Here is a 26074-nt window from a genome sequence, read left to right as displayed (position 1 = left end):
GATCGATAATAATCTTTGATATTAATTCGTTCTCTCTTTCTATCTCTTTATATATATACATATCACTCTCTTTCTCTTTCCTTCCTACTTCCCCGAGCACCCAATCCTACCCCCGTTCCTTCCCACTCATTTTCCTCTTCTGTTAACCAACCAGTTTGAAAAATCAATTTCGCGTGAAGAAGCTTCATACGTTTACCCTAATTGAAAGTAGATTTTTGGAATAGGTAGGTTTAAAAAAAAAAAAACGAAACGAATATTCCTGTGCCTCGCTGCATTAGCATGTGTGTATCGAGGAAAAAAAGAAACTAGTGTGTGTACTTCTGTACACACGTAAGAATTTATACTTCTTTGGCGCATCGAAACGAATATAACCTCAATAATCTCAAAAATAACTTCAAAAAAATAACTTAAAAAATAAATATTATTATATTATTATTATTATAATTATTAATTTTCTTTTTACATAGAATATAGTTAATAAAGAAACCTATTCCTCCCTCCCTGCTTGATGATCAATAATATTTGCTAATGTAAGCCGATTATTTTTCTTTTATTGTTATATTTTTATTCATCTTCTTCTTCTTCATTCTTTAGTTTAGGCAAGTTGCCTGTTTCGTAACGACGTTTTTCTGCCTATTACACTGTTAAATTGTCGCACCATCGTTTTCGTGGGCGCCCCGTGCTTCTGCGGCCAACCGGTGACTTATCCCGTGCAATTCTGACAATTCTTCCGTTGTCCATTCTGTTGATATGTTCGTTCTATTCTTTTTTTCATTTTTATTCATTTATTTATTTATTTAATTTTATAAATATATATATATAACGTGACCAGGTAAAAAGGGGGAGGATTGGAAGTATGAGAAGATAAACTACTAATTACTATTATTTATTTATTTATTTAACAAAAAAAAGAAAGGAATCATATTTTCAATTGATCGATATATTATATATATAAAAAAAATAAAAAAGAAATAAAAAAAATATCAAAATATAGATATCAGTCCACACTAAATATAAGGGAGATATATCGAATTACTTTATGCGTCAACGGCCATAGCACGGTGATAGCACTAAATACCGCTTCGATCATTTAAGTAAAACAGCCCTGAGTACGATTAGTACTTGGATGGGTGACCCGCTTGAGAAAAAATGGGAAGAAGAAGAGAAGACAACTTCATGCCGTAAATTTGAAATCGCTTTGCCACGCATCGTAAATACCGCGACAAACTTCGTGGTGTCGATTTTTCCCATGTCGTTCGAAAAAAAATCACTCCCCATCACATTTTCCCAAACGCGCCAAAAGAAGTATAACTTCAAAAAAAAAAAGAAATAAAAAAATAAAAGATAACGAAAATAAAAGGATAGGATAAAGAAAAGTACGTACTTATAGATATGACACTAGAGGTGAGCGGTGAGCTTTCAATGCAAAACGTTTTCCATCCAGGAAAGATAAATCCTTGCCGATAGAGGAGACGCTTCTCGGTGATTTAATAGTACGAAGGTGGTTCGAGAAGAAGTTAAAGTCGATCTTCGTTCCAAGACTCGCGAGCTTACTCGTAAATTCACGTGACGTCGAACACGAGGAGGTTTACCGCGAAACGCGAACCGAATTCGAAGTAGATAGGTACATGCTCGTTCCCTTAGCGAGGAAGAGCAGCCTGTGTAAATAATGGCAGAAGACTGAGATACGTTCTAAGAGAAAGAGAGAGAATATCGAGAGAAAACCTTACGTTTGCTCCTGTTATGGCTCTCCCGAGATATCGTCCCTTTGGAAATTCGCCAATATACTATCTCTGTTTGTCTGTCTGTCTATATCTGTCCCTCTCTCTCTCTCTCTCTCTCACACATTCTCATCAGTTTCCACGTTAACTCGTTTTTGTAATTATCTCGACGTTAGTATTAATTCGATCACGGTTAGACGATCATATTCTCGAACGAAATTAATATCTTTCGCTATCAAATGTTAAATAACATCTACAAAGAAATATCCTTTATCCATTTGTATAGAAGAATTATATTGGCATTACTGATTAAACTATTATACGAATCTGACAATGAGATTATTATTAGCAACGTGTATTTGAAGGATTGGTAGCATTATCGGTGCAGAAAAGCCGAAGAAAATCCGGATTTCTACCTCGATTCGTGTCACCTTTCTACTGCAAAGACTCAACAACGAAATCGAAGAGCTTCGCGATGTTATGCAGAAGCGTCGCGCCGGAAAGCTCGGAAAAGCTTTAACGGATCATTCGAATGCTTGCCAGACTGCTTTTCTACTGGTATACGCATACATGTATGCATATACGTTTGCTACCGGACACTCTTCTACACACATACACATCGATATATGACACTACCGGTTTGAATACGTGGACACACTCGCATACACGTGCTCGCATACGTGTATATAACGTTAAAGAGAAAAGCATACGGAAGAGATAAACGTACACTTGCGTACACGCGCACTCACACACATGTATCCATTGGCATGCTCTTTCTATAAACGTGTGCACATCGGTAGAGGCACTTATATGCGGGAAACGATTGGCCGGTTAGCCTCTGATTATTGATCGAATTCCCAAGCTTTCGTCTGGCTCTGTGTTACTCTCTGCGAAAGTGGGCGTTGGCCGTCGTCGCATGACAAGACTCACTTGCTCTGTTTCTCAAAGACGCGTTAGAAAAATAAGAGAAGTTAAGACTAGAGTGGAAAGATAATCAAAAGTTTCCTTCCCTCTTCCGAAGAAATGGAATGTTTTTTCAGAGTACATTATCCCTTTCTCTCTCTCTCTCTCTCTCTCTCTCCCTCTTTCTTTTGAAATATCAAAAAGTATCGAATTATTCAATTGTATAGAAAAGATTTAGAATGATAAAATGAAAGAAAGAAAATATCTGTTAATTAACCAAACATATAATATAATAATAATAATAATAATAATAATAATAATAATCTTGAATCAAGAGACCGGAATGTTCTCCGAAAGTTGAAAATTAATTTCTGTGGTTAAGTTGTAATCATGACTTTTTAAATAAAGCTAAATCATTTGATCTATTGTTAAAGTTGAAAACAATATTCCGTACACGTCGAATTCAGTTGTTGAGGTTGTCGAAACTGACAAGTGGTGGGTGGTTGGTTGATTGGTTGGTTGGTAGGGAAAAAGCAGAATTACTGGATTCGATTCGATCGCATCGATTGTTTGAAGCCTGTCGACAAAATCGCTTCGTAAACTCTGCATATCCTACGTTTCTACAATTCCGTTGTAATTACTGTTTGTGCTGGCTCGTGCGTGATTTTCCTGCTAAACCGAAAAGTTACGAGTCCGATTATACACACGTAATAACGATTTCCAATGAGAATCATAAACATTACCAGACGAAAATATTCATTCACTGCGTAACCAAAACAACCGTGTATTTTGTAGTTTTCCATAAAAAACACTAAAACGAAATCCAGGGGATAACGTAACGAGGGAACGCGTTTTTAAAACGTTCTGCATATATTTTTTGTTTTTCTTTCTTTATCTTCTTCTTTTTTTTTTCTTCTTCCTTCCATCCCCTTGCCGTTTGCTTTTTTACCCTGTTACTACTACTACTACTACTACTACTATTTATTTTCATACGAGTTTTCATAATGATCAGTAAAATAAACCGACAACGATACTTATTTAAATATAAACGTGGGTATGTGTATGTGTGTGAGTGGGTATGTGCATACGTACGCGGGATGGAAAATGAAAGGAAAATTGTTGCGTACGAACGAGCACGAAAACGTCGATGAATTTTAAATCCAAATTCTCTATCTCTCTCTCTCTTTTTATTTCTCTTTCAAAAGTAGAATATCATGAAAATTCGTTCGTCATACACAAATCCTATAAAATACTTCAAAAGATTCTCGTTATCAGATTTGAAATCGAGGTATTTCAAAGAGAAACGCGGTTCATTAAACTATCGATTACTCGATTTGACGTTCTTTATTCTTATTCTTACGAATTACATGACATAATCACTATTTTCCATAGCAAACACATTAACGATTAAGAAAAAGCTCTCTCTCTCTCTTTCTCCATAATAATTTAATCTAATAACAAACTAAAACGTACGTAATTTTTGATCGATTCCGATAAACGAAATGTTATTTTAAAGATATAAGTTCTAACGACGAGATGATTTTCTCTGAGTAAATTAAAAGAAAAAAGAAAAAAGAAAAGCAATCGAGTATAATTTGTTCAATCAAATTCAAGATACTTGACAAAAAAAAAAAATACAGAGAAAATCATTTGATCCTTTAATTAAAATTTAGATTATTCGAAATGAAATAATATTAATTATAAAATCGATCGATAATTAATTCGGAATTTAATCATCGGCGTAAACCATTATAAAATCCAGGAAATAATGAAAAGCTTTAACGCAAGGATAATAGTTCTATTCGAGATGAAAGAGATGGATCATTAAACCGAACGGGTAAATAGTGCCTTCGCGATCGAGTTAACGTTGAATTTCGTACACACGAAGCAAGAGTGAGAGAGAGAGAGAGCCAATTTCGAATAATTTCGTTGACTAAACATCAACAGACCACTTCATTAGTGCCGGATATAAAAGAGGTCTACGATTACGGATGGAGAATAAAGAAAGCAGCGGCGTTAGAAATATTCTAAACGATTTTACGCTTCATTATTCATCCCTTTCTGTCCCTCTAGGTGAAATTAAAAATTGTAGGAGAAAAAAAATTTGTCAACGAAAGTTCGACCGATTGATCGTTAAATCCTGTTTACTAAAAATGAATTTTTTAAAAAGAGAATAAATTATAAAAGGTAAAATCTAAAACAACGTACATTTAATCTGCTAGAATTAGAAACCACGACATCGATGTTACTCAATGTTCTGCGTACTCCATTAGACGATAACAAATTAATTATGGCTTAAACGCAAGCACGTACTTAGACCATAGACACCACAAGTGTAATGTTGGAAGAGAAGGGAAGGGAGAGGGTGACTGGGGACTGGGGAGGAGAAATACAGAGACACGATCAACGCAATTACCGAAATACAGCTCATTCTGCAAGCTTGTAACCTGAATGTAATAACCAAGGAAACAATTCAGTAGACGATCACGTAAACGTAACATACTCGACCCTAGACTTACCCCTAACCCATCGATGTTAGATTAACCGTTAGTAATAACAGGCAAACGTGTGTTCGATACTTTCGTTGGTTATATGTATGTTATACTCTTAAGTTAGAATTAGTATAACGTACTATACTTTATTTCGTTAATAATCAATTAAAGATTCTCATATTTATATATTTGCATTTATTTTATTGAAGTTATACTTCTTTTGGCGCGTTTGGGAAAATGTAATGGGAGTGATTTTTTTCCGAGCGTCTGTAAAAACGACATCATGAAGTTTGTCGGTATTTATGACGCGCGGCAAAACGATTTCAAGTTTACGGCATGAAGTTGTCTTCTCTTCTTCTTCCCATTTTTTCTCAAGCGGGTCACCCATCCAAGGTACTAATCGTAATCAGCGCTACTTTACTTAAATGATCGAGCGGGAACCAATGCTATCACAGTGCCATGCCCGTTGACGCATAAAGAAATTCGATATATCTTATGTTTAGTGTGGACTGATATCTATATTTTGATATTTTTGTTTTTTTTTATTTTGTATTCTTTCTTATATATGTAATATATCGATCGATTGAAAATATGTTTCCTTTCTTCTTTATTTAAAGTTATTTTTGAGGTTATTGAGGTTATATTTGTTTTGGTACGCAAAAGAAGTATAACTTCTTACGTGTGTACATAACTACACACACCAGTTTTTTTTATATAAAAATATTAGAATATAAAAATAATGATTTCTTATATAAAAATTCTTTATAAATGTTTATAAATTAAAAAATTTCTTATATAAAAATTAATAGAATATAAAAATAATGATTTCTTCTGTGTTATACGTATATTTAGGTTCGAGTCAAGCAAAGGGATAACACGATTGATAGGCCGCGATCAGATTATGGCAATTAATGGCTCAAGCAGCAGGGATCACTTTGCTTGTAAATTAGTTCGAGTTCCGGTTAGGAACTTCCGGAATTCAACTTATCATCGCAAGTACGTGGACGTACTCTATCGGCCATCTACACGCTCAGCATAATCTATATTCCGTGCATATGTATATATAGTTGTATACTACTCTAGTCTCGCATTACGATCAAACCGTTTCCTACGGATCGTCAAACTATAATTATTTCATATTAATCGCGTCTACGAGATATAAATTCCGTAAATATATATATATATACATTCCACGTATATACGTGCATGTGTATGTACAAACGTCGATTAGTTAAATTTCGTTCGTACGAAACGTTACTCAAATTACTACACGTCTAACGATTCTGAAATCCAATCGCCAAAAAACGTCAACTATTTTATCTTATTTAATTAAAAAAAAAAAAAAATAAATCCCTCCTTAAATTGAATATTTTATATTTATATTTGAAAGGTGGATACACATATCTATTCCTAACAATAAAAAATAAAAATAAAACCAATTATTGATCGGCTACCGGTGGATAAAACGTTCATTAAAATTCATAAGTAGAAAATAGTCGAACGACATGTTAAATGAATTCAATTAAAACAAAATTACGAGTCTAACGATTCTCGAAATCCAATCGATAATTTTATCTTCTTAATTGGAATGAATAATACAAAAATTAAAGTTAAACGACAAAAAGTGAGATAAATGAAATAAATAAAATAAATGAAAACTTCAGACACACACACATACACTCTCTCTCTCTCTCTCTCTTTTTAATATATTCTCAAAATAAATCCGATAAGTTGAAAACGTATTTCTTGAAAAAAGGAAAATAAAAATAAAATAAAAATGAAGACACATATAAATCGAAAGAACTGCGACGACAAAACGATTCGTTAAGAATTAACCCACGTACGATATCACCGTCGCGTACTTGTCGAGGTTCTTTCGTAAAATCGATCAGCTTGGTAACAGCGTTGATAGGATCGACAGGTAGCGAACAGGGAAACAATAGAGGATCGCTTGAAAGATCGACGTTGGTGTTGTGAACTGGCTATCTTGTGTGCTAAAGTACTATAAAACGAAAATTGACAGGAGTACCCCTAATATTAATTAAACATTTCCAATAAATAAAGAACAATAAAAACAATGGAAATATCGGCATAAAATCTATCATGTTAACGCGATATCGAAGGATACAGAAGACAATCGAATTATCTACAAAAAGACAATAAAAATCACTTGGTTCTCGCATATCTTCTCGATAAAGTTAACGATCGACGTTGCTACGAACTGGCTATCATATAATAATAATAATAATAATAATAATGTTTAAATGTTTTAAATGTTAAATTATTATGTATCTTTCTATAATTTAATTATTTGTTTATTTATTAACAATATTATTTATTATCAATTTTATTTATTATCAATATTATATTTTCGATATTTTTTGATTCTTTTTTTCTTTACGTAACAATGGGTTATTCCCGTAAATTTTTTGAATAAACGAATAATAACCCTTTGCACTCGAGCGGCGCCGATACGGCGCCCAGCCGATATTTCAAGTGTCAACTCAACCAAAACTAATTACAGAGTGTAGTATTTATCAAAGTTTGTTTTTTTCGACATATAAATGAATAGACTGATGATATTTTGTTATTTCTATACGCTTGTTTGTTTATAAATATTTTTAAAGTACCTGTAAAATGTCTACTTAATTTGGCCGAAATCGACTCGAGTTGCTGGTTCGCGCAAGCGGAAAAGGCGTCGAGTGCAAAGGGATAATAAAGAAAAGAAATAGGTTAACGAAACGAATATATGCTAGATATATTTTTTTTTATCTACGATAGGAGATCAGAGGAGTCAGGAATCAATGGAATAAGCGAAAGATCACTTGGTCCACGTATCTTCTCGATATAGAAACTATCTAGGAACACAGAAAGGGAGGAAGTGAGAGAGAGAGAGAGAGCATAAAGGCTATTCATGCGAGGAGATAATGGGTTAAGTGGGTACTACTCACAACGTCGATGAGCTGGGAGAGGCGTAGTCCCATTTTGACAGTGAGGCGATCGCTGTTGTTGCCAACGGGGCGGATGAGGCGGTTGTAGTTCGACAGCAGGTCATCGTAAAGACGCTTCGCTTCCGGATTGGCCGAGGCGCCCGGAAACGGGACAACGAGACAGGAAATGGCTGTCGCCATCGCCAGCAATCCGCCCAACCTGGACCAACATCGCCACCAGCCTTTCCCACCGTCGTTCGTCCAAGCATCCCTAAGCATCGTACGCCTTGTCCACCCCTAAATCAAACAAACAAACAAACCAATTCGTTATGATCTTGTTTCTTACCCTTCTTTTTCATTCTTATCAGCTTATTCTTATCCCATACAAACTTTCTCTTTTTTCTTTTTCTTTCATTCGTTCCTTCCTTTATTTCACCCTCAGCCCACATCACCTACAGCTTTCCTTTTATTTCTTTCTCGGATCCCAAAAAACTTTAGAAGGAGTAAAATTATACAATAAGAAAGTGGTTCTAAATATGTTTACCGATGGAAAAAAATTGATGACATTTAAATGAATTTGTTTAAACGTATCTATCAGAATTCATGCAAAACATTCGTACAAAATCTTATCTTTATTTTTCATGATCTAAAACAAATAGTATTAGATGTGTTAGTCGTGAGATACGATTTAAACGCTAGTAGTCTCGATAATCTCTCGTAAATAGAATCGGTCTTTCAGTAATCACGTTTTCTGGTTACTTTGTCAGACACCTAAAAGCCGTAACGGTTTATCCGTAACCCGGAAGGTTCAAGCGAACCGTGAGATCATTTTCACGCATTGCCCCTACGAAATGCCAGTTGAATTCGCGAATGTGTTGGTCAATGCACGGATAGAAAAGATAGATAGATAGATAGACAGATAGATAGATAAATAAATCGATAAAGATAGTAGGAAAATTCGTACAAATTCAAAATTCAAAATTTGACAAATGCGATTCACCGAACATACTCTCTCATCTCATTATATATATTCTATGTATAATACGTATATTTACATATATAAAATATATATGTAAAAGAGTAGTAACATGTAAACGGAGAAAAGGCACGCACGTGAAGCTAGAAAACGACGCACGAAAGGATACGGCAAAGCGAACTGGAACGCTTTACGTATTTGCTGTTATGACTAGGAGAGCTTTGCTACGTCGGGAAGGAATGCCAGCAAATAGAGCTTTACGAGTACCAGGATGAGAGCTACATAGAGTAAAAGAAAGAAAGGAAGAAGGAAAAAAGGATAGAAATAAAAATAAAGAAAGAAACAAAAGAGAGAGAGAGAGAGAAATAGGGAAAGATCGTTTGCTCATCTCGTTTACACAAAGAATGGATGCATTATAATAGGGGAAAAAATATTGAGATAAAGATACTAAAGAAAAAGAAAGAGAGAGAGAGAGAGAGAGAGAGAAAGAGAGAGACTGGTAAGAAAAACATGAGTTAGCAAAAAAATTTGATCCACACCATACGCGTATAGAAAAACCTTACGGTATCGACCCAACTGGCCACAGAATTTTTGCACTGTCCTTTCCTATCTTTCTTTATCTATCTACCTATCTCTCTCTCTCTCTCTCTCTCTCTCACTCACTCACTCTTTCTATAAATCTTCAAGTTTTTCATATTTCTTGACGATTATCGCGAGAACGACCTTTAGCTTCGACCGTTATAAATCAAGGGGACTCGAAGAAGAAGAAGAAGAAGAAGAAACCACAAGGAAAACGCATGATGGATTATAAAGTTTCAGCCGGCTGATCGATAATAGAAGAGCTTTTATGCTTTTGATCCTACAATCATGATTCTTAACGCGTCTAACATTGAACAGTGAAGAATTTATTGGATCTAAACTATGATCTATTTGATCATGATTTGTAACATTTGTAAAAATAGTTTTACTATTTTTATTTGAAATCGTAATCGACGTGTTTACTCGTAATTTACGAATGCTACATTAAAAAAAGAAAAAAAAGAACAATAATTTGCAAGTATCATTTCTTATTTAATAAATAAAAGAAATATGATGTATAATTAACACTAGATTGACGGACTAAGCCAATTTGACTCATTACAAAAATTTGTTTACCATATATATATAACTTAAATATTATTTTTTAATAATGATTGTAAGATTTACGTATAGTGATGAGATATATATTTAATGGTAATAGTAAAGTAGTATTTATTAAAAAATAAATACTTAACAAGGTATAATGTTTGTAAGAAATAAAATGGTAAGTATCTATAATCTAATGATCTAATGCTAACAATAAGTGTAACTATCTACGTCCGAAAACAACCGCAAGGAACACCGAACCCGACTCGTCGTCGCCTATCGTAATCCTTCGCCATTCCCAGTTGTCTTCCGTACTCTCCGTTACACTTATCACTCGTCAATTATTACCGAACTCACAGAAAAACGCACAGCACGCAGAACGCCCCACCAGTCCTTTCCGTCGCCTACTTATACCCTTCATCCCCTCCATCGTCTTCCGTTGTTTCTCGTCATTCCCCTGGAAACTTCCCGATCATTCCAAACCACGCACAAAGGCTTTTCCGGTATTTCACATTATCGAGAACGTTCGGGAAACTTCGATGTAGCTTCACAAAGGCGACAAGTCCGGACGGTGTAACCTTATACCCAAACTAATATTCTTATCTCACGCTCTTTCTTTATCCTCGACCGGATGCATTCTTTCATTTCTTTCAATCACTCTACACTCATACCATTCACACATTCATATCTATACTTCTTAAACAATTCAAAACCCCACACATATATATATTGGTTTTTAGTTACTTAATTAAATATACGTAAATATTAATTCCTCCCCTTTACTCGATCCTTCATTCAAACAATGTTTGTAAGTCATTAGAAAAATAATGAACAAAATATCCGTAAATCTAGTGTTAAATAATATGATTCACTTTTGTGTTGAAAATTAAATAAACTTTTAGAGAGGTTAATCTACTTTAAAAGATATTCCTTTATATAATAGAAATGATAATAATTTTGAAATTAATTCACGTAATTTACATTTTGCCACTCGATATAGGATCGTTACTAACGACAACGGTGTCATGGTTGCAGCATAAGAAGCAAGAGTTAGGATAATCGAACGAGAGGAGTCATTTACCATCCGTGGTAGAAGAGAGCGTAACCGCCCATAAAAGAGGACTTGAACGGCATCGTTGTGTCGTTGAAAAGAAAGAGGGGTGGTTGGAGGGAAGAAGAAGGGTGTGGGTGAGGATGAGGGTGAGGGTGAGGATGAGGGTGAGGGTAGAGGTAGAGAAGGGGGTGAAAGGGAAGAACCTCTCGAGGAACTTTTATCGCTTCGTTGCTGACCTACCTGCTGCCTTTATCAGTGTACCCTATACTATAAATATATATATGTATATGTGTGTGCGTGTGTGTATGTATAATACATACACTTGCACATAAACACAATACATACGCACAAGACGACGGCAGAAATACTGGTATATAGAATTGTATCGACTACTCTAAGGAGGGGAGTACACTTTTATATTTGTATTTTAAAAGGACAACCTCCGAAGCTTTCTCGCACGCGTACCTGTTACTTCAAATGTTCCTTTTTACTACTTTCTACTTTATTTTTGTCATATTTTTTTGATAAATATATTATATATATAAAAAGGCAGAATTTTATACACTTCAACGAGATAATATATAAATTTATAATATATGTAGCAAAGTTTACGAAAAAATATTCCTGATCAATTATGCGTATTCTATCGAGACGATTTTTTTATTCTTTTTTTTTTTAGTTTTTAAGGTAAAGTTCAACGATTTTCACGTAAAATACATTAATTATAAAAATCTAAGATTTCTATATTCGTACCTATACCTACGTGGAAAAACTTCCGAAGAAAGATCAAAAATAATGGAAAACACGAAGAATGAAGTATAAACGAGATTGTTACTGCTTCGAACTTCTTGTTACTTTCCCGTCGTCGTCGTTGTCGTCGTTGTCATTGTCGTTGTTGTCATCGTCGTTATCAAGTTAAAAGGTCCAAGAAAAATAGTACGTTAAAAAAGGAAAAGAAAGAACATAAGGAAGTAAGTATTTTTATCGTTTCCTAGGATGAACTCTCTTTCTCTCTTTCTCTCTCTCTCTCTCTCTCACTCACTGACTCATTCTTTCTTATCCCTTTTATCACGCCCTACGACTCGATAGACTATTTTTCTGTATTAGAAAATGAAAAATGGCGCTGGGCCAAGATGGCCAAACCAACTCAAGAAGCAAACCCCGAGGGCTCTCTTATCGAGCTATTGTCGGCTCACGACTGTCCATAGATAAGACGACCCTCGCGGTCATTATCATCCCCCTTCAACCCCCTCCTTCCCCAACTAATTTTCCATCTTTCTATCTCTCTCTCTTTCTCTATTTTTCATATGCATTTCACGAATTAACTATCCCTAATGTTCAGGATAATTTAGACAAACACTAGACTTACACTAATCCTTTTAGTTTCATTTTTTCTAATCATCACCATTCGTTAGTTTCAAGGTTAAAATAAAAAAGCCTCCCCGAAATGTTGAAACGTTGAAATGTTGGTTCATTGAGGAAAATGAAAGTACTGTGCCGAATGTAATAAATAATCTCTCCTCTCTCTCTCTCTCTCTCTCTCTCTCTCTCTCTCTCTTTTCGTCTCTGTTAAGATTACAGTAGCTATTATTTTGGCAAAATGAAGCTCGAAATTGGCACAAGTTTCAACCGCTATGTGGATTAATTTAACGAGTATACTGCAACAACGTTGCGTGCGGGCAAACGTAATGCATAGTGAAATTCGTTGTAATAGAACTGTCCGTTGATAACGAACGAAGTAGAATTAGGCGGAATAAACTGATTTAACAATGAGTATAAATACGAAATCCTTGTTAATTGAACGAATCGGTTAACGGATCGTATGACAAATGAAAATATGTTTTCTATAATAACGTTTCTTACATTTCGTACAAATTATTCGCCGATTAATCTGTATAATATATTAATATTTTCTTCTTACAATCTTTTTCTTTCTTCCTTTGAGTATTGAACTAGACGTATAATATAAGAATATCCGAATACAGTGGCTTTTATTCGCGCTCGGCCAATCACGTTCCATTGTACAACGCAGCCGTTTCAAAATGCTTGAATAGGATAAGCGTTTCTTTTTAACCTTCGCAAAAGGCATCAAAGAACCGTGGCGATTCCTTCTCGAGATTCGGCTTAAATATGAAACTGTTTCTGAAGTCTAAAGTCGTCTTTACATGAATATGTTCAAAATGAAAGATTAAACCGTATTCAAGTATGAATAAGGTAGGTGGTGTACAGGATGGGAAAAGGATTTAGGACGACATACGGATAGTTGACCGTAAAATCTAGGCCGATTTAAGTTCATTCCAAATTGATATACTAATCGCGATACACACACCTATTACGGATCTTCCATAAATTTCAATTCTCGTTTCAACTGATAATATAAATACCATTATTTCGGTATTTTCTAATTACAGTGAAAAATCTATTGTGAAAATATATTTGTTTTGTTTTATAAAAGAAAGAAAGAGAGAAATAAATACACATTAATATAATTATAATTATAATTAAAAAAGAGAAATAAAATCTATATAAAGAGAATAACCTTTCTTTATTTCTCTTTACAAAATTATTATCAGAATATACAGAACGATGAAAAGAGATTATTTTCTTTGATGTCTTGCGTATGCAGAGTAAAGTTTTTACCAATTGAAAGTACAAGTTAAGGTCTCGTTAAAAAGTTTTCTTTAAAGTTACCATTCGAATAAGAAGAACATAAATGTTTTATAATAGAACTACAAAAACACGTGATTCTAGTTTAAGCTTAAACGATTCGTTTGCGTGACTGTATTTCTATTATTATTCTTTTACTTTAGGATCAACGATGAAATTTGATTGGTGCGATACGACGAACAACGATTAAAATAAATGTACGATCTTTCGTTATACTTATCAATTAATTATACTATCAATATAATATTAAATGATGTTATATCAATTAATTATTATATAAATTGGATTAATTAGAAAAATAAATGAATAAATAGTCGCAATGTTTTACAAAATATGAAATGATTTATGTCGAAATTGATTAATTTATAATTAAAGTTAGGAAGACAAGCAAATGGTAGGGTAACAGAACAAGCCCCTACGATTGATCGAGTGGTTTGTCAGCCGACGGTTTCGACTGTGGTCAGAGAAAGTGGATATAATGGGAAGCAATAATGAGCTGACGGATGAGAGAACATCCATCAATCCAGATCAGATGGCCCTACGACTCTACCCTTCGTTTCTACACGAACTTGTGCATTACTAGCATGGGACTCTCCTAGGTCGGAAAACAATTATGCCAAATAGAGTCGAAACCTATCGAATAGGATACCTACTAATTTAACACAGAGTAATAGGCCTCTGGAAAACGGATACTCTCTGTAGACATTATTAAGTCAAGAAGCATTCCTTTTCTATTTATCTTCCAGTTCAAACAAGAGTGAACGATGGATTCAAGATCGTTTAACTTAGAAAAAGTTAAACACAGTCCGTCAGATTCACGCCTGAAATTAAATCAAATCGTTCACTGTCAAAATTCATTCTCAACGCCAAAAATATAATATAACTACGTTTTCATTTAAATATATTTATATTCGATATGTTTTCATTGAAATATATATTTTACTCTTTAATATTATTTATAATTTAATTGGTTTTTTTATCTTGTCCAGAAAATAAAATTATTAACTTCATCGGCAAGCTCGTTGAAGCTACGCTGCACGAAGCTGATGAAGTCCCAATGATAGGGACGAAACGTACAGCAAGATCAAAATAACGTTCAACGAGAATTTTTAATCGGTCCAAATTTCCTAAGACGCCTATTTTAATAATTATTTATAATTATTCGTCAATTTGAAAAATATATGAATCAATATAAATTTTCTGAACAATCCGATAATTAATGATAGACGTTCAAATGATCAAGCAATGATAATGATAATTGATTTGAAATGCGGGAAGTACCGATCTATGATTTAGATTCAGACAGACTTACCGCAAACTAGAGGATTAACGTTACTCCTTTGAGAGTCGATAGCACGTAATGGTAACACTTTACCGATCGATATGTCGCCGATCTAGCGTGAAATGAAAGTGAATTCGGTGAGCAACGTGTTTACTCGGAAATTTGCCACCAACTAGCATGAATCCGGAATTCTAGTATCGATATTTCCGCACGATTTTCGAACCCAAACTAATAGTATCGGTCTGTTGATATTTCCTTCTCCGATACGATTGAACGTGCAATCGAACGATTATCAGTTAGGAATATTATACCCGCTATACAAACAAGTATAATTATACGATCGAATAATATTTGTTTTGTTTTTTTATTTATTTATTTTTTTTTCTTGTATTTACGATAAGCAAATATAGAAAAATAAATTTTATTTTGTCAAAGTTTTGTATTTTTAATATTATTTAAAATATTTATAAATTAATTTATTATTATTATTATTACTATTATTATTATTTAAAATATTTATAAATTTAATATTATTTAAAATGTAAAAATATAATAGCCCTTTCTTTTCTTTTTAATCTATTCGCCAGTGTAGAAACCGTAGATTTATTAATTGAAAAAAATAACAAGGAGCAAAAATGTAAAAGAAAAAATAAAACAGAGAGAGAGAGAGAGAAAGAGTACGAGCTTAAAAGAGAAGAACGATATCGATTATAAATAACAACGAACGATACGATTCTCAGATTGGCGAATGATATATAAAAAAATAAAAAGTAGAAAATAAATCCGATACCTCTTTCCTTCCTTCTTCCTTTCTTTTCTTAGTTCCATCTAAGTCCAAACACTGTATATGACGTATCGAAAAATATCGATAACCAGCACACATACGCGAAAACTCGACAGACAACGCATCAAACTTTGATCAACGATCGAAAGCACATTTTCACCACAAAGTAACGCGTCATTGATTCTTTTATCCTTTTATTTCCTAACTAACCCGTTTTCGTTCTATCATTCATCCCTAGAATCGCGAACTAAAAATATTTCCGTTCTTTTATCAAACTACAAACCGCCAAAACATTTCGTCAACTTAAAGAAAAACGAGAATTGTCTTATGCGAGTGATTGAACTTTCGAAATATCATATTATTATATATGTTTACGAGATAAAATATAATATAAAAGAAGAAATAAAGAGAGTTGCATTTTTACGGCATAGACAACAAAATAAATTGCGATTCTTCGATTAAATAAAAATACAAAATCTAAAATAAAAATCATTCTTACGTATCCCCCACCCTACCCAACTGTGTTATAAAATATAAATATACTAATTAAAAAATAAAATAAGATTAAAATAAAAGAGCACCACGATTTTATTAATAATAATAATATAATATATATAATAATAAGCTTCTATAATTGTCAACGAAGATTATATAAATATAATATAATATTATTATATACGTATGTGTGTGTCCGAAATAATACGATGACGATGAAAATTCTAAGTCCGTAAGATTGAACGGTACACGCAATACTAAACGGTCATTTAAAATAAACAACACACTTTTCACTTTACTTAATATTAACCTGCAACAACACGATTGTTTATTTTGATCTTTTCAAAAGAGATTAATGTCAAAACTCGTTAAAAACATACTCGATTCTTGGGAATATTTTTTACCTACTATAATATAACACGCGACGTTATCGTGATAATGACTAGCGGTCGATTTAACAAACCCATTTTCTCAGTCGCGTATCAGCCAACTAATCAGAGTGAAAAAGAGAGAGAGAGAAAGAGAGAGAGAGAGAGAGGTAATGGGAGAAGAGGATGAGGGAAGAACGAGTGACAAGGAAATCAGTGAACGTGAAACGCTTCTCTCGGCTGTTCGTTTTCCTTTTTTTTTTGTTTGTTTGTGTTTTTTTGTTCATTATCTTTTTATTTTTATTTTATTTTCTTATAAGTCAGAAAAAACAGTCGACTCTCTTTTCAGTCGACGAGACTTGGCTTAATTTAGAGCATTCACTAGATTTACGGTACGGCTCAACCTATCTCATTCCCGACTCCGGGCTCAGCAAGTTTATAGATGGCGTAATGCTTGACACGTACGTATATACCTAACGTATGTATATATATATATATAGTTGCAATACAAAAAAAGAAAAGATAGAAAGAAAAATAATGGGGAAAAAAAAGAAACACGTATAAAATACAACCAGTCGACGATGATAGTTAAATTAATTGTATCGAATTTAATGTCTCGTGCATTTCTTGCAATTCTATTCTTCGTTATCGCGTATAAATATTTGCGTGTTTGTGTGTTTTTTGTTTTTAAACCGAGTTATCGATACACTTACTTGCGAAATAAAGAAAAAGAAAACCTAATTTTACGTATAGTGATTAAATTAGATTTAAAATTATGATTAAACTTACGTTATATTATTGTAAACGCAAGTGTCGCTATGATAACTCCGATCAAGTGAATAATTATTAGATGAAATTAGTTAAAGTACCTGTTCACGAATGAATCCGGTGGCAAACGAACAAATAAACGATACACTTACTTGCGAAGTAAAGAAAAAGAAAACCTAATTTTACGTGTAGTGATTAAATTAGATTTAAAATTATGATTAAACTTACGTTGTATTATTGCAAACGCAAGTGTCGCTATGATAACTCCGATCAAGTGAATAATTATTAGATGAAATTAGTTGAAGTACCTGTTCACGAATGAATCCGGTGGCAAACGAACAAATAAACGATACACTTACTTGCGAAGTAAAGAAAAAGAAAACCTAGTTTTACGTGTAGTAATTAAATTAGATTTAAAATTATGATTAAACTTACGTTGTATTATTGTAAACGCAAGTGTCGCTATGATAACTCCGATCAAGTGAATAATTATTAGATGAAATTAGTTGAAGTACCTGTTCACGAATGAATCCGGTGGCAAACGAACAAATAAACGATACACTTACTTGCGAAGTAAAGAAAAAGAAAACCTAATTTTACGTGTAGTGATTAAATTAGATTTAAAATTATGATTAAACTTACGTTGTATTATTGTAAACGCAAGTGTCGCTATGATAACTCCGATCAAGTGAATAATTATTAGATGAAATTAGTTGAAGTACCTGTTCACGAATGAATCCGGTGGCAAACGAACAAATAAACGATACACTTACTTGCGAAATAAAGAAATAGAAAACCTAATTTTACGTATAGTGATTAAATTAGATTTAAAATTATGATTAAACTTATACGTTGTATTATTGTAAACGCAAGTGTCGCTATGATAACTCCGATCAAGTGAATAATTATTAGATGAAATTAGTTGAAGTACCTGTTCACGAATGAATCCGGTGGCAAACGAATAAATAAACGAACGAATAAACGAACGTACGATGACCTACAACGAAATATATAATATTCGTAGATATCGGTGTGTCGAATGTCCGATCGTTAATCAAGGGATTGATGGCATTGCATGGCATTGCACACGTGCGCTCTACACAACGATGTTGGGTATTATTATCAATTGAATTATTAATTTAGACGAAGCAATTAGGGCGGAATGTCTAATCACGAATGATTATCATCGACCAATAGCAATTCGATCGATTGCATTCTATCGATGATTCAAACTTGTTCTCGGATACATCTGTCTGCAAATCCTCCATCCTAACTGTGGGAGAAGAAGAGGGGTAGGAGGGGGGAGGGGAGCTATTCGAACATAAGATAATTCGATGAAAGTACACACACACACACACACCCACACACACAAGTAAAAGGATGATAGATAGAAGTAGATTCAGACAGAGACAGAGAGATAAGACAGAAGGATAAGAAAAAGAGAGAGAGAGAGAGAGAGAGAGAAGATAGAATATATGGCATTGAGATGCAAAGTGGAAGGGAATCTTGCGGCTCGAGCGAAGAACACAATGGAAAGCAATCCAAATGATCTATGAGTTCTCTAGTCAGTAGGGGAGGACGATCCCGATTCATATGGATAAACTAATTCAAGATGGCGCCCTTTATATATCGACATCGGGATATACGAAAAGGATTCTTCTCTTACCGAGTACGTAATTCTCGATGGGGAAACATTGAACGTGTATTAACTTTTAACTACACTTTGGTAAAATTCGATCAGGGGAAAAAGTTTGTTCGTATTTTTCGAATAAATAATTTTACCAACGTCATATAACTTTCGTAATATTAAATGAAATCTTTCAATACTTGGATTCGTTCGAAAAAATGACGACGTATCATATAATAATTCGATAATAATGAAATTCTTGTGATATTTGTTTTACTTTTGCATTAAAACACGAATAAATTTATATTCATCCGATCAAATGTATGTATATATCGTATGCGTGTTACTCTCTCTTGATCTCTCTCAACGATCTGTTCTGTTTAAGCGAGTAAATGTGGGAATGTACGTACGTATGTAAGGTAGTATGATACATACGTGTATACTCAACAAACGTTTCCATTTCGATGCGTACACGCACATGCTAAAGCGAGAGAATAAACACGAGGAACATACGGAAGGTAGGATCATCCTACTGATTCCATGTTCAATCGAGAATGGAGATACCTATACCAATGATACGTCAAACGAAGGAATAGAAATTGCAAAATTAACATTGACCAAACACGACAATCTATGATTATGGATGAACGACATTAACTATGATTAATACAACGATCAAATTTTCTAATCAAAATAAAAAGAATAGTAATAATCGTTTTATCCTAGAAATATTAAATAAAAATTCTCAAAATCTGACTAAACACTCTCCACGTCGAAATAGAAAAACTCAGAAATAGAAAAATTCAGAAAGGAAGATAAGGAAAGAAAATTTGGGAATAGTCATGACACGGAAGAGCAAAGCAAGTCAGCACCCCTTCCAAACATCTACCCACCACCCCCCATCGTTTAAACCACGTTCATATCTCGTCCCTGAAATATCGACTTTGCAACTGACGTGTAACATAGTCGAGGAAAAGATATTTCAACGACTTCTTTTCCTCCCTCTCTCGTTTTCAGTCTAGTTGTGCACACACGACGGAAACGTACGGCACGTTTAACGTATTTCATGGCACCATAAGTTTCGCGTTTAAACGATCCTTTCGTATGAAAGCGAGAGAGAGAGAGAGAGAGATAAACGAAATGGCAAAATATTTCGACACAGAAAATCAGTAAAAATTAACCGGAAATAGAATAAAATTGTATATAATGATGACGAACGCGTTATGCAATTCGTTTTCATACACACGCATATACGCGTGTGCTAAACTTTCGCATTATTATTATTATTATATATATATGCACATACCCAAGCATATAACAATCGTTATTGAATACTCTGACGAATCGTCGAAGCTAACGGAAATCGAGATCCAATTGGGGATACTTTTCTTCTCTAATATTCAACCACGTCATATTTTTTATTATTCGTATTCATATAATACGGCGAGTACTCTTTTGTACACACACACAAAAAAAAGGCAAAAAAAAATATCCTACGAAGCGTGCGAATGAAGTATATGTGTGAAAAAGAGAAATTAAAGAAATAAAAGAATGAAAGAGAGAGAGAGAGAGAGAAATCTGAAAACGAGCCATTTCAAGCTTACGATCTCTCGTAGAAACTGTCGCGAATGCAATTATCACGCGACCTATCTCTCCCTCCCTTTCTCTCTCTCTCTCTCTCTTTTTCTCTCTTTTTCTCTCTTTTCTTCTCTTTCTCTATTAGTATTAAATTCTCGCAACTACGAATACACATCTCTTAACGTGATAAACTCTAACCAAACGATTGAAGAAAATATCTAATTTTTAACCCGTTTTTTTATGCACGCAGTTTGCATTTATTCAAGCATAGTCTTTTATTTATACACCGTCATCCATAATACTTACGCGTACACGTAATTTATAAAAACGTTATTTCCTCTTTAATGAAAGAGACTGAAGAAATAAAAAAATATACGTAGCATGCATATACGTGTGCGTATGTATATGTGTGTGTCGTGAGTGAAAAATCTACGCGAAAAAAAAAGACATTTGGAAATTTAAACGCGAATATACGAAAAGATTTGCCACACCGAATTTTATGCTGCCAACTATAGTATTTTTGCTGCTTTTTTTTCTCCTTTTCTTTCCCTCTCTCTCTCTCTTTCTCTCTTCCCCTTTTCTTCATCTCACACTCTTCACCACGAGTAACGGGCAGGTATCATTTCACGAAGCGAGTCCATCGCCTCATTAACCCAATTAAGCAGCGAAGCTTAATGCCACGCGAGAGTTTTTTTTCTTCTTCTTCTTCTTCTTCGTCTTCTTCTTCTTCTTCTTCTCCTTCTTTTTCTTCTTCTCTTTCGTTGTCGTCGTTTTCTTTTTTTCTTTTTTTTTATTCAGTGAATTAGCGGCCGACTCTGAAAGAACCCCACCGTTGAACGAGCGGCTGTGATCGTGCAAGGGTGCAAGGAAATAACCCACCTCCACCATTGAAACAAACCTGAGACTACGCCCTTTCCTCTCCCACTTACCCCAGCCCGCTACGTTCCTTGATCATCGTCTCCCTTTTAGAACCCGCAAGCAAAATTTACATCGTTAACGGATCGCGGTTTACGCCACGACAATTTTCAAAGAACATCAAGGAAGTGGGGGAATAAATAAAAGATAAAAGGATAAGAAAGATCTGATACGTATGTAGATGCGAATAAGTATATCATCGAACTTTTCTGAAAGATTACTACTCACTCGGGTGGGATCCGGTAAACGATGCTCGTTTAAGACGACAAATATTACGCAAATACGTTTTGCAAATTTGTTTTCTTTCTTTTTTTCTGTAGGAAAAGAAAAACAAAAAAAACTGGCGTGTTTACTTATGTACGCACGTAAGAAGTTATACTTCTTTTGCATACCAAAACGAATATTACCTCAATAACCTCAAAAATAACTTCAAAAAAATAATAATTATTATTATTATTATCATTAATAATTTTCCTTGTTACTTTTTAATTTTCCTTGCTTATTTTTTAATTAATGTTATTATTATTATTATTATTATTATTATTATTATTATTATTATTATTATTATTATTATTAATTTTCTTATTACATAAAATATAGTTGATAAAGAAACCTGTTCCCCCCTCCCTGCTTGATGATCGATAATATTCGCTAATGTAAGCCGATTATTTTTCTTTTATTATTATATTTTTATTCATTTATTAATTTATTTATTTAATTTTATAAACATATATGTAGCGTGACCAGGTAAAAAGGGGAAGGATTTGAAGTATAAGAAGATAAGCTACTAATTATTATTATTTATTTATTTAACAAAAAGAAAGAAAGGAAACATATTTTCAATTGATCGATATATTATATATATAAAAAAACTGGCATGTGTACTTATGTACGCACGTAAGAAGTTATATTTCTTTAACGTACTAAAACGAATATAACCTCAATAACCTCAAAAATAACTTCAAAAAATAACTTTAAAAAAAAATAATTATTATTATATATATAAGAAAGAATAAAAAAAAGAAAATATAAAAATATAGATATCAGTCCACACTAAATATAAGAGAGATATATCGAATTACTTTATGCGTCAACGGCCATGGCGCGGTGGTAGCACTAAATACCGCTTCGATCATTTAAGTAAAGCAGCGCTGAGTACAATTAGTACTTGGATGGGTGACCCGCTTGAGAAAAAAGAAGAAAAAGACGACTTCATGCCGAAAATTTTAAATCGCTTTGCCGCGCATCGTTAAATACCGACAAACTTCGTGGTGTCGATTTTTACCATGCACTCGGAAAAAAATCACTCCCATCACATTTTCCCAAATGCGCCAAAAGAAGTATAACTTCAAGAAAATCAAATCATAATTTGTTCTAATAACCAATTAAAAAAGTAAAAACGTTTCCCAAACGTTAAAAAAAAGGAAAAAATTATTCGTTCAATTTTCTTCTTCCCTTTTTATTGTCACACGTGTGGATATATAAACCATTAAATAAGTTTCTACACGACACGAAGAACGAGACAAGTGAGAAGGAAAATACAGGACGTCGATTATTATAGGAGATGTATCGGGAAAGCTTTCAGATTTTATATCGACAGGTAGACATATCGAAACATCAACGTGAATTCAAAAGCCTTTTCGTTTGGAGAGCACTACAAAATGGTATCTTTATTTGATTTCAGATTTCATTCCAACCACTCAACGCGATCTCGTTGTAACGGTCAAAGACGGGCAAAGGAAATTTCGCGAAATACTCTCCAAAGGCGAGGAAAGATTTTTCCCTCTGTTGAACTTAAAACGAATATCTATCTCTTTTTTTTTTATCAGAAAAGAAAATAAGAAGGGAAGGAAAAAAAAAAGAAAGAAAAAAGGAAAATCATTTTCCCCTGTTTTAAAACAAACCGCGTATTCGATAAAAACTTTGTTCCCGATCATTTGTCAAATCGTACATCAACTAACTTTCTGTCACTCGTTCTCTTTTTCGTTCTGTTAAAACGTTTCCGGGGAAAAAATAATATTGTTCGAATTAATAATTGATATGATCAACGAAAAAAAAACTAACCAAACTCGTTAGTTTATATTCAACTATGCAGAAAATAACCGTAGTAAAAGTAATTTCTCAAAGATCATAAAAATAGTCTTTAAACTAGGATATACTATTTGAGCCATTAACTTTAGCCGACCGATGTTAATTTCCGATAAACCACCGAGTGTTAGTTCGAACGAAAATAGAAATGTGATTCGGGATTAAAAGATCACTATAAAAGGAGTAATCCGATTGGCTTTTAAATCCGAGAAAAATCTTCGACCAACCTAACGGAAGAAGGTAGGTAAAGAAACGATTAGTAGCGGGAACAGCAAGGGTTCATAGGTCACGCTTGATTGATCTTTCGATTCAAAAACCGGTAACCAATATAAAACGATCGCCGCTTCTTTCTAAAATTTCATTCTATTCTTTCTATTTTTTTCTTTTATCACATATTTCTTTTTCATTTTATTATTTCTGGGAAGAAAATTCTAACGCGAGCTCGAATTGTCGATAAACCTTTACCAACTGTTTTGGTACTCGCGTCCTGTCTTTCTATTTTTATTCCTTTTTTTTTCTATCCTTTTCCTTTCCCCATACTTTATCGTTGTAAATACTGGTTAATCACTAATATCGATTTTCTGTAAATATATATTTCCTTCCCCTTCTCTCTCTCCCACACACATACACACACACTCGGAAGGAGAGAGAGAAAGAGAGAGAGAGAGAGAGTAACCAATACTCGTAAATTAATCGTGTTAATTGATCAAACGAAAATGGGGTGGTAGAATGTAAAGCCAACGACATTGATATCCTACATTAATTTCACCCCCTCAGGAAAAGTTATATTTAGAATTCTTCTAACTTCTTAATGACGTAGTTTCGATAAACGTATTCGCTAATTGCACGAAATATCATTAGCAAATCGAATGTAATTCATAAGCTCGAGTATGGGTACTCGAGTTATCGCTTTCGAGAGCATAGAAAGGCTCAACGAATAAATTTCTCTCTCTCTCTCTCCCTTTGAGAAAACACTTGAGAAGAAATGAAAACAAAGAGAGTATAAGAGAAAGAGAGAGAGAGAGAGAGGGAGAGAAAACGTATTAACAGTTGTTACATATAAATGCATAACATACGATACATTTGCACGGAAATTTCAGACGTTATAGGATTGCCAAGGATAATGAGTTCACGTTTCTACCGTGTGGCTCAATTTATTACCATCTCGATGTTATTATTAATATTATTATTATGATTATTACTATTATTATTATTATTATTATTATTATTATTATGAATATTATTATAAGAAAAGAAAAAAATCAGTGATCACATTCGTTCGGGGTAAAATGCTATATAAAATCGAGTTTGTAGGTCGGAAATGGTTCTCCAGGATTTCGAGTAGTACTTCGTTAAAATTTATTCACCCACCTATCCAGCAACCCTCCCCTCTCACCTCTTCGTCTTCCCAAAAAGCCAGCGACTCGTTTGGTTGGATGGAGTTTTACGCGAGTACAACGACGAAGGTAACCGTTGTGGGTAACGGGAAAGAAGGGAGAAAGCAGATGGTGGGTGGCGTGGGAACTGGGGAGGGGTAAGCAGGGGGAGAAATAGGAAACGGTGCTTTTTTTTTGTCGACGTCGGCTTAGCTGTGCGTTTTCAACAACAAACAAATCGGCACAAGAGCCAGCTCGTTCAATTTAACGTAAAGAAGCGAGCGCGTGACCGGGTTAAAAACATCCCTCCGTGCTCGCCTCTTTTCATCGGTTGGGCATGAAAATGTCCGCAGAAAATAGAAATAAAAAAGAAAGAGAAAGAGAGAGAAATAAAAAAGAGAAAGAGAAAGAGAGGGAGAGAGAGAGATAAGCGAACTGGACTTTTCAAATGTGCGTCCAAATTTTGTCTTTCTTTATTTCTATCTCTCGCTCTCTCTCACTTTTATTATTATTTTTTATCTCATAGAAATTCATACGAACCATACTTAAACAGTAGGATGTGAAAACTTTATTCCCGGGCGTATCGCGTATAAAACATTTTTTGTCCCGCAATTTAAAGAAAAATTTTAACTATAATCTCTCTCTCTCTCTCTTTTGTTGTTCGTTGAGATAAAAAATATTTTATTCGTCGATCGCGTTATCGCATTCCTCCTTTAATATTAAATTTCTGAAAACTCCCAGATAAACGACTATTTTAAAAAAGAGTTTTCTCTTTTTTATTTCTTTCCATATATTATATAATAAAAATATCAAAGCAAAAGAAGAATAATTTTAAACGTCTATTATAAAAAATAAGTTAAATCTTAGAATTAGTCGTAAAAATGATTGCAGAATGTATCGACCAACGAAAAATAAACGTTTTTAA

The 26074-nt window shown here is 33.7% G+C and overlaps 1 protein-coding gene across 1 annotated transcript in view; it reads right to left on the bottom strand.

The window, feature by feature from the left end:
• Positions 1-26074, bottom strand: part of LOC122525314 (acetylcholine receptor subunit alpha-like 1) — a 111522-nt gene that overhangs the window by 52411 nt on the left and 33037 nt on the right. Inside the window, exon 2 of the mRNA XM_043648035.1 lies at positions 8068-8343. Within this exon, the coding sequence (XP_043503970.1) occupies positions 8068-8325 (258 nt within the window). The 5' untranslated portion in view covers positions 8326-8343. The remainder of the gene's footprint in view (positions 1-8067; positions 8344-26074) is intronic.

Source organism: Polistes fuscatus, unplaced genomic scaffold (genome assembly GCF_010416935.1).
Source record: "Polistes fuscatus isolate 324 unplaced genomic scaffold, CU_Pfus_HIC Scaffold9, whole genome shotgun sequence".
NCBI classification, from domain to species: Eukaryota; Metazoa; Arthropoda; class Insecta; order Hymenoptera; family Vespidae; genus Polistes; species Polistes fuscatus.
Note: the sequence above shows the minus strand (reverse complement) of the source record. Positions and strands in the feature narration are given on the sequence as shown.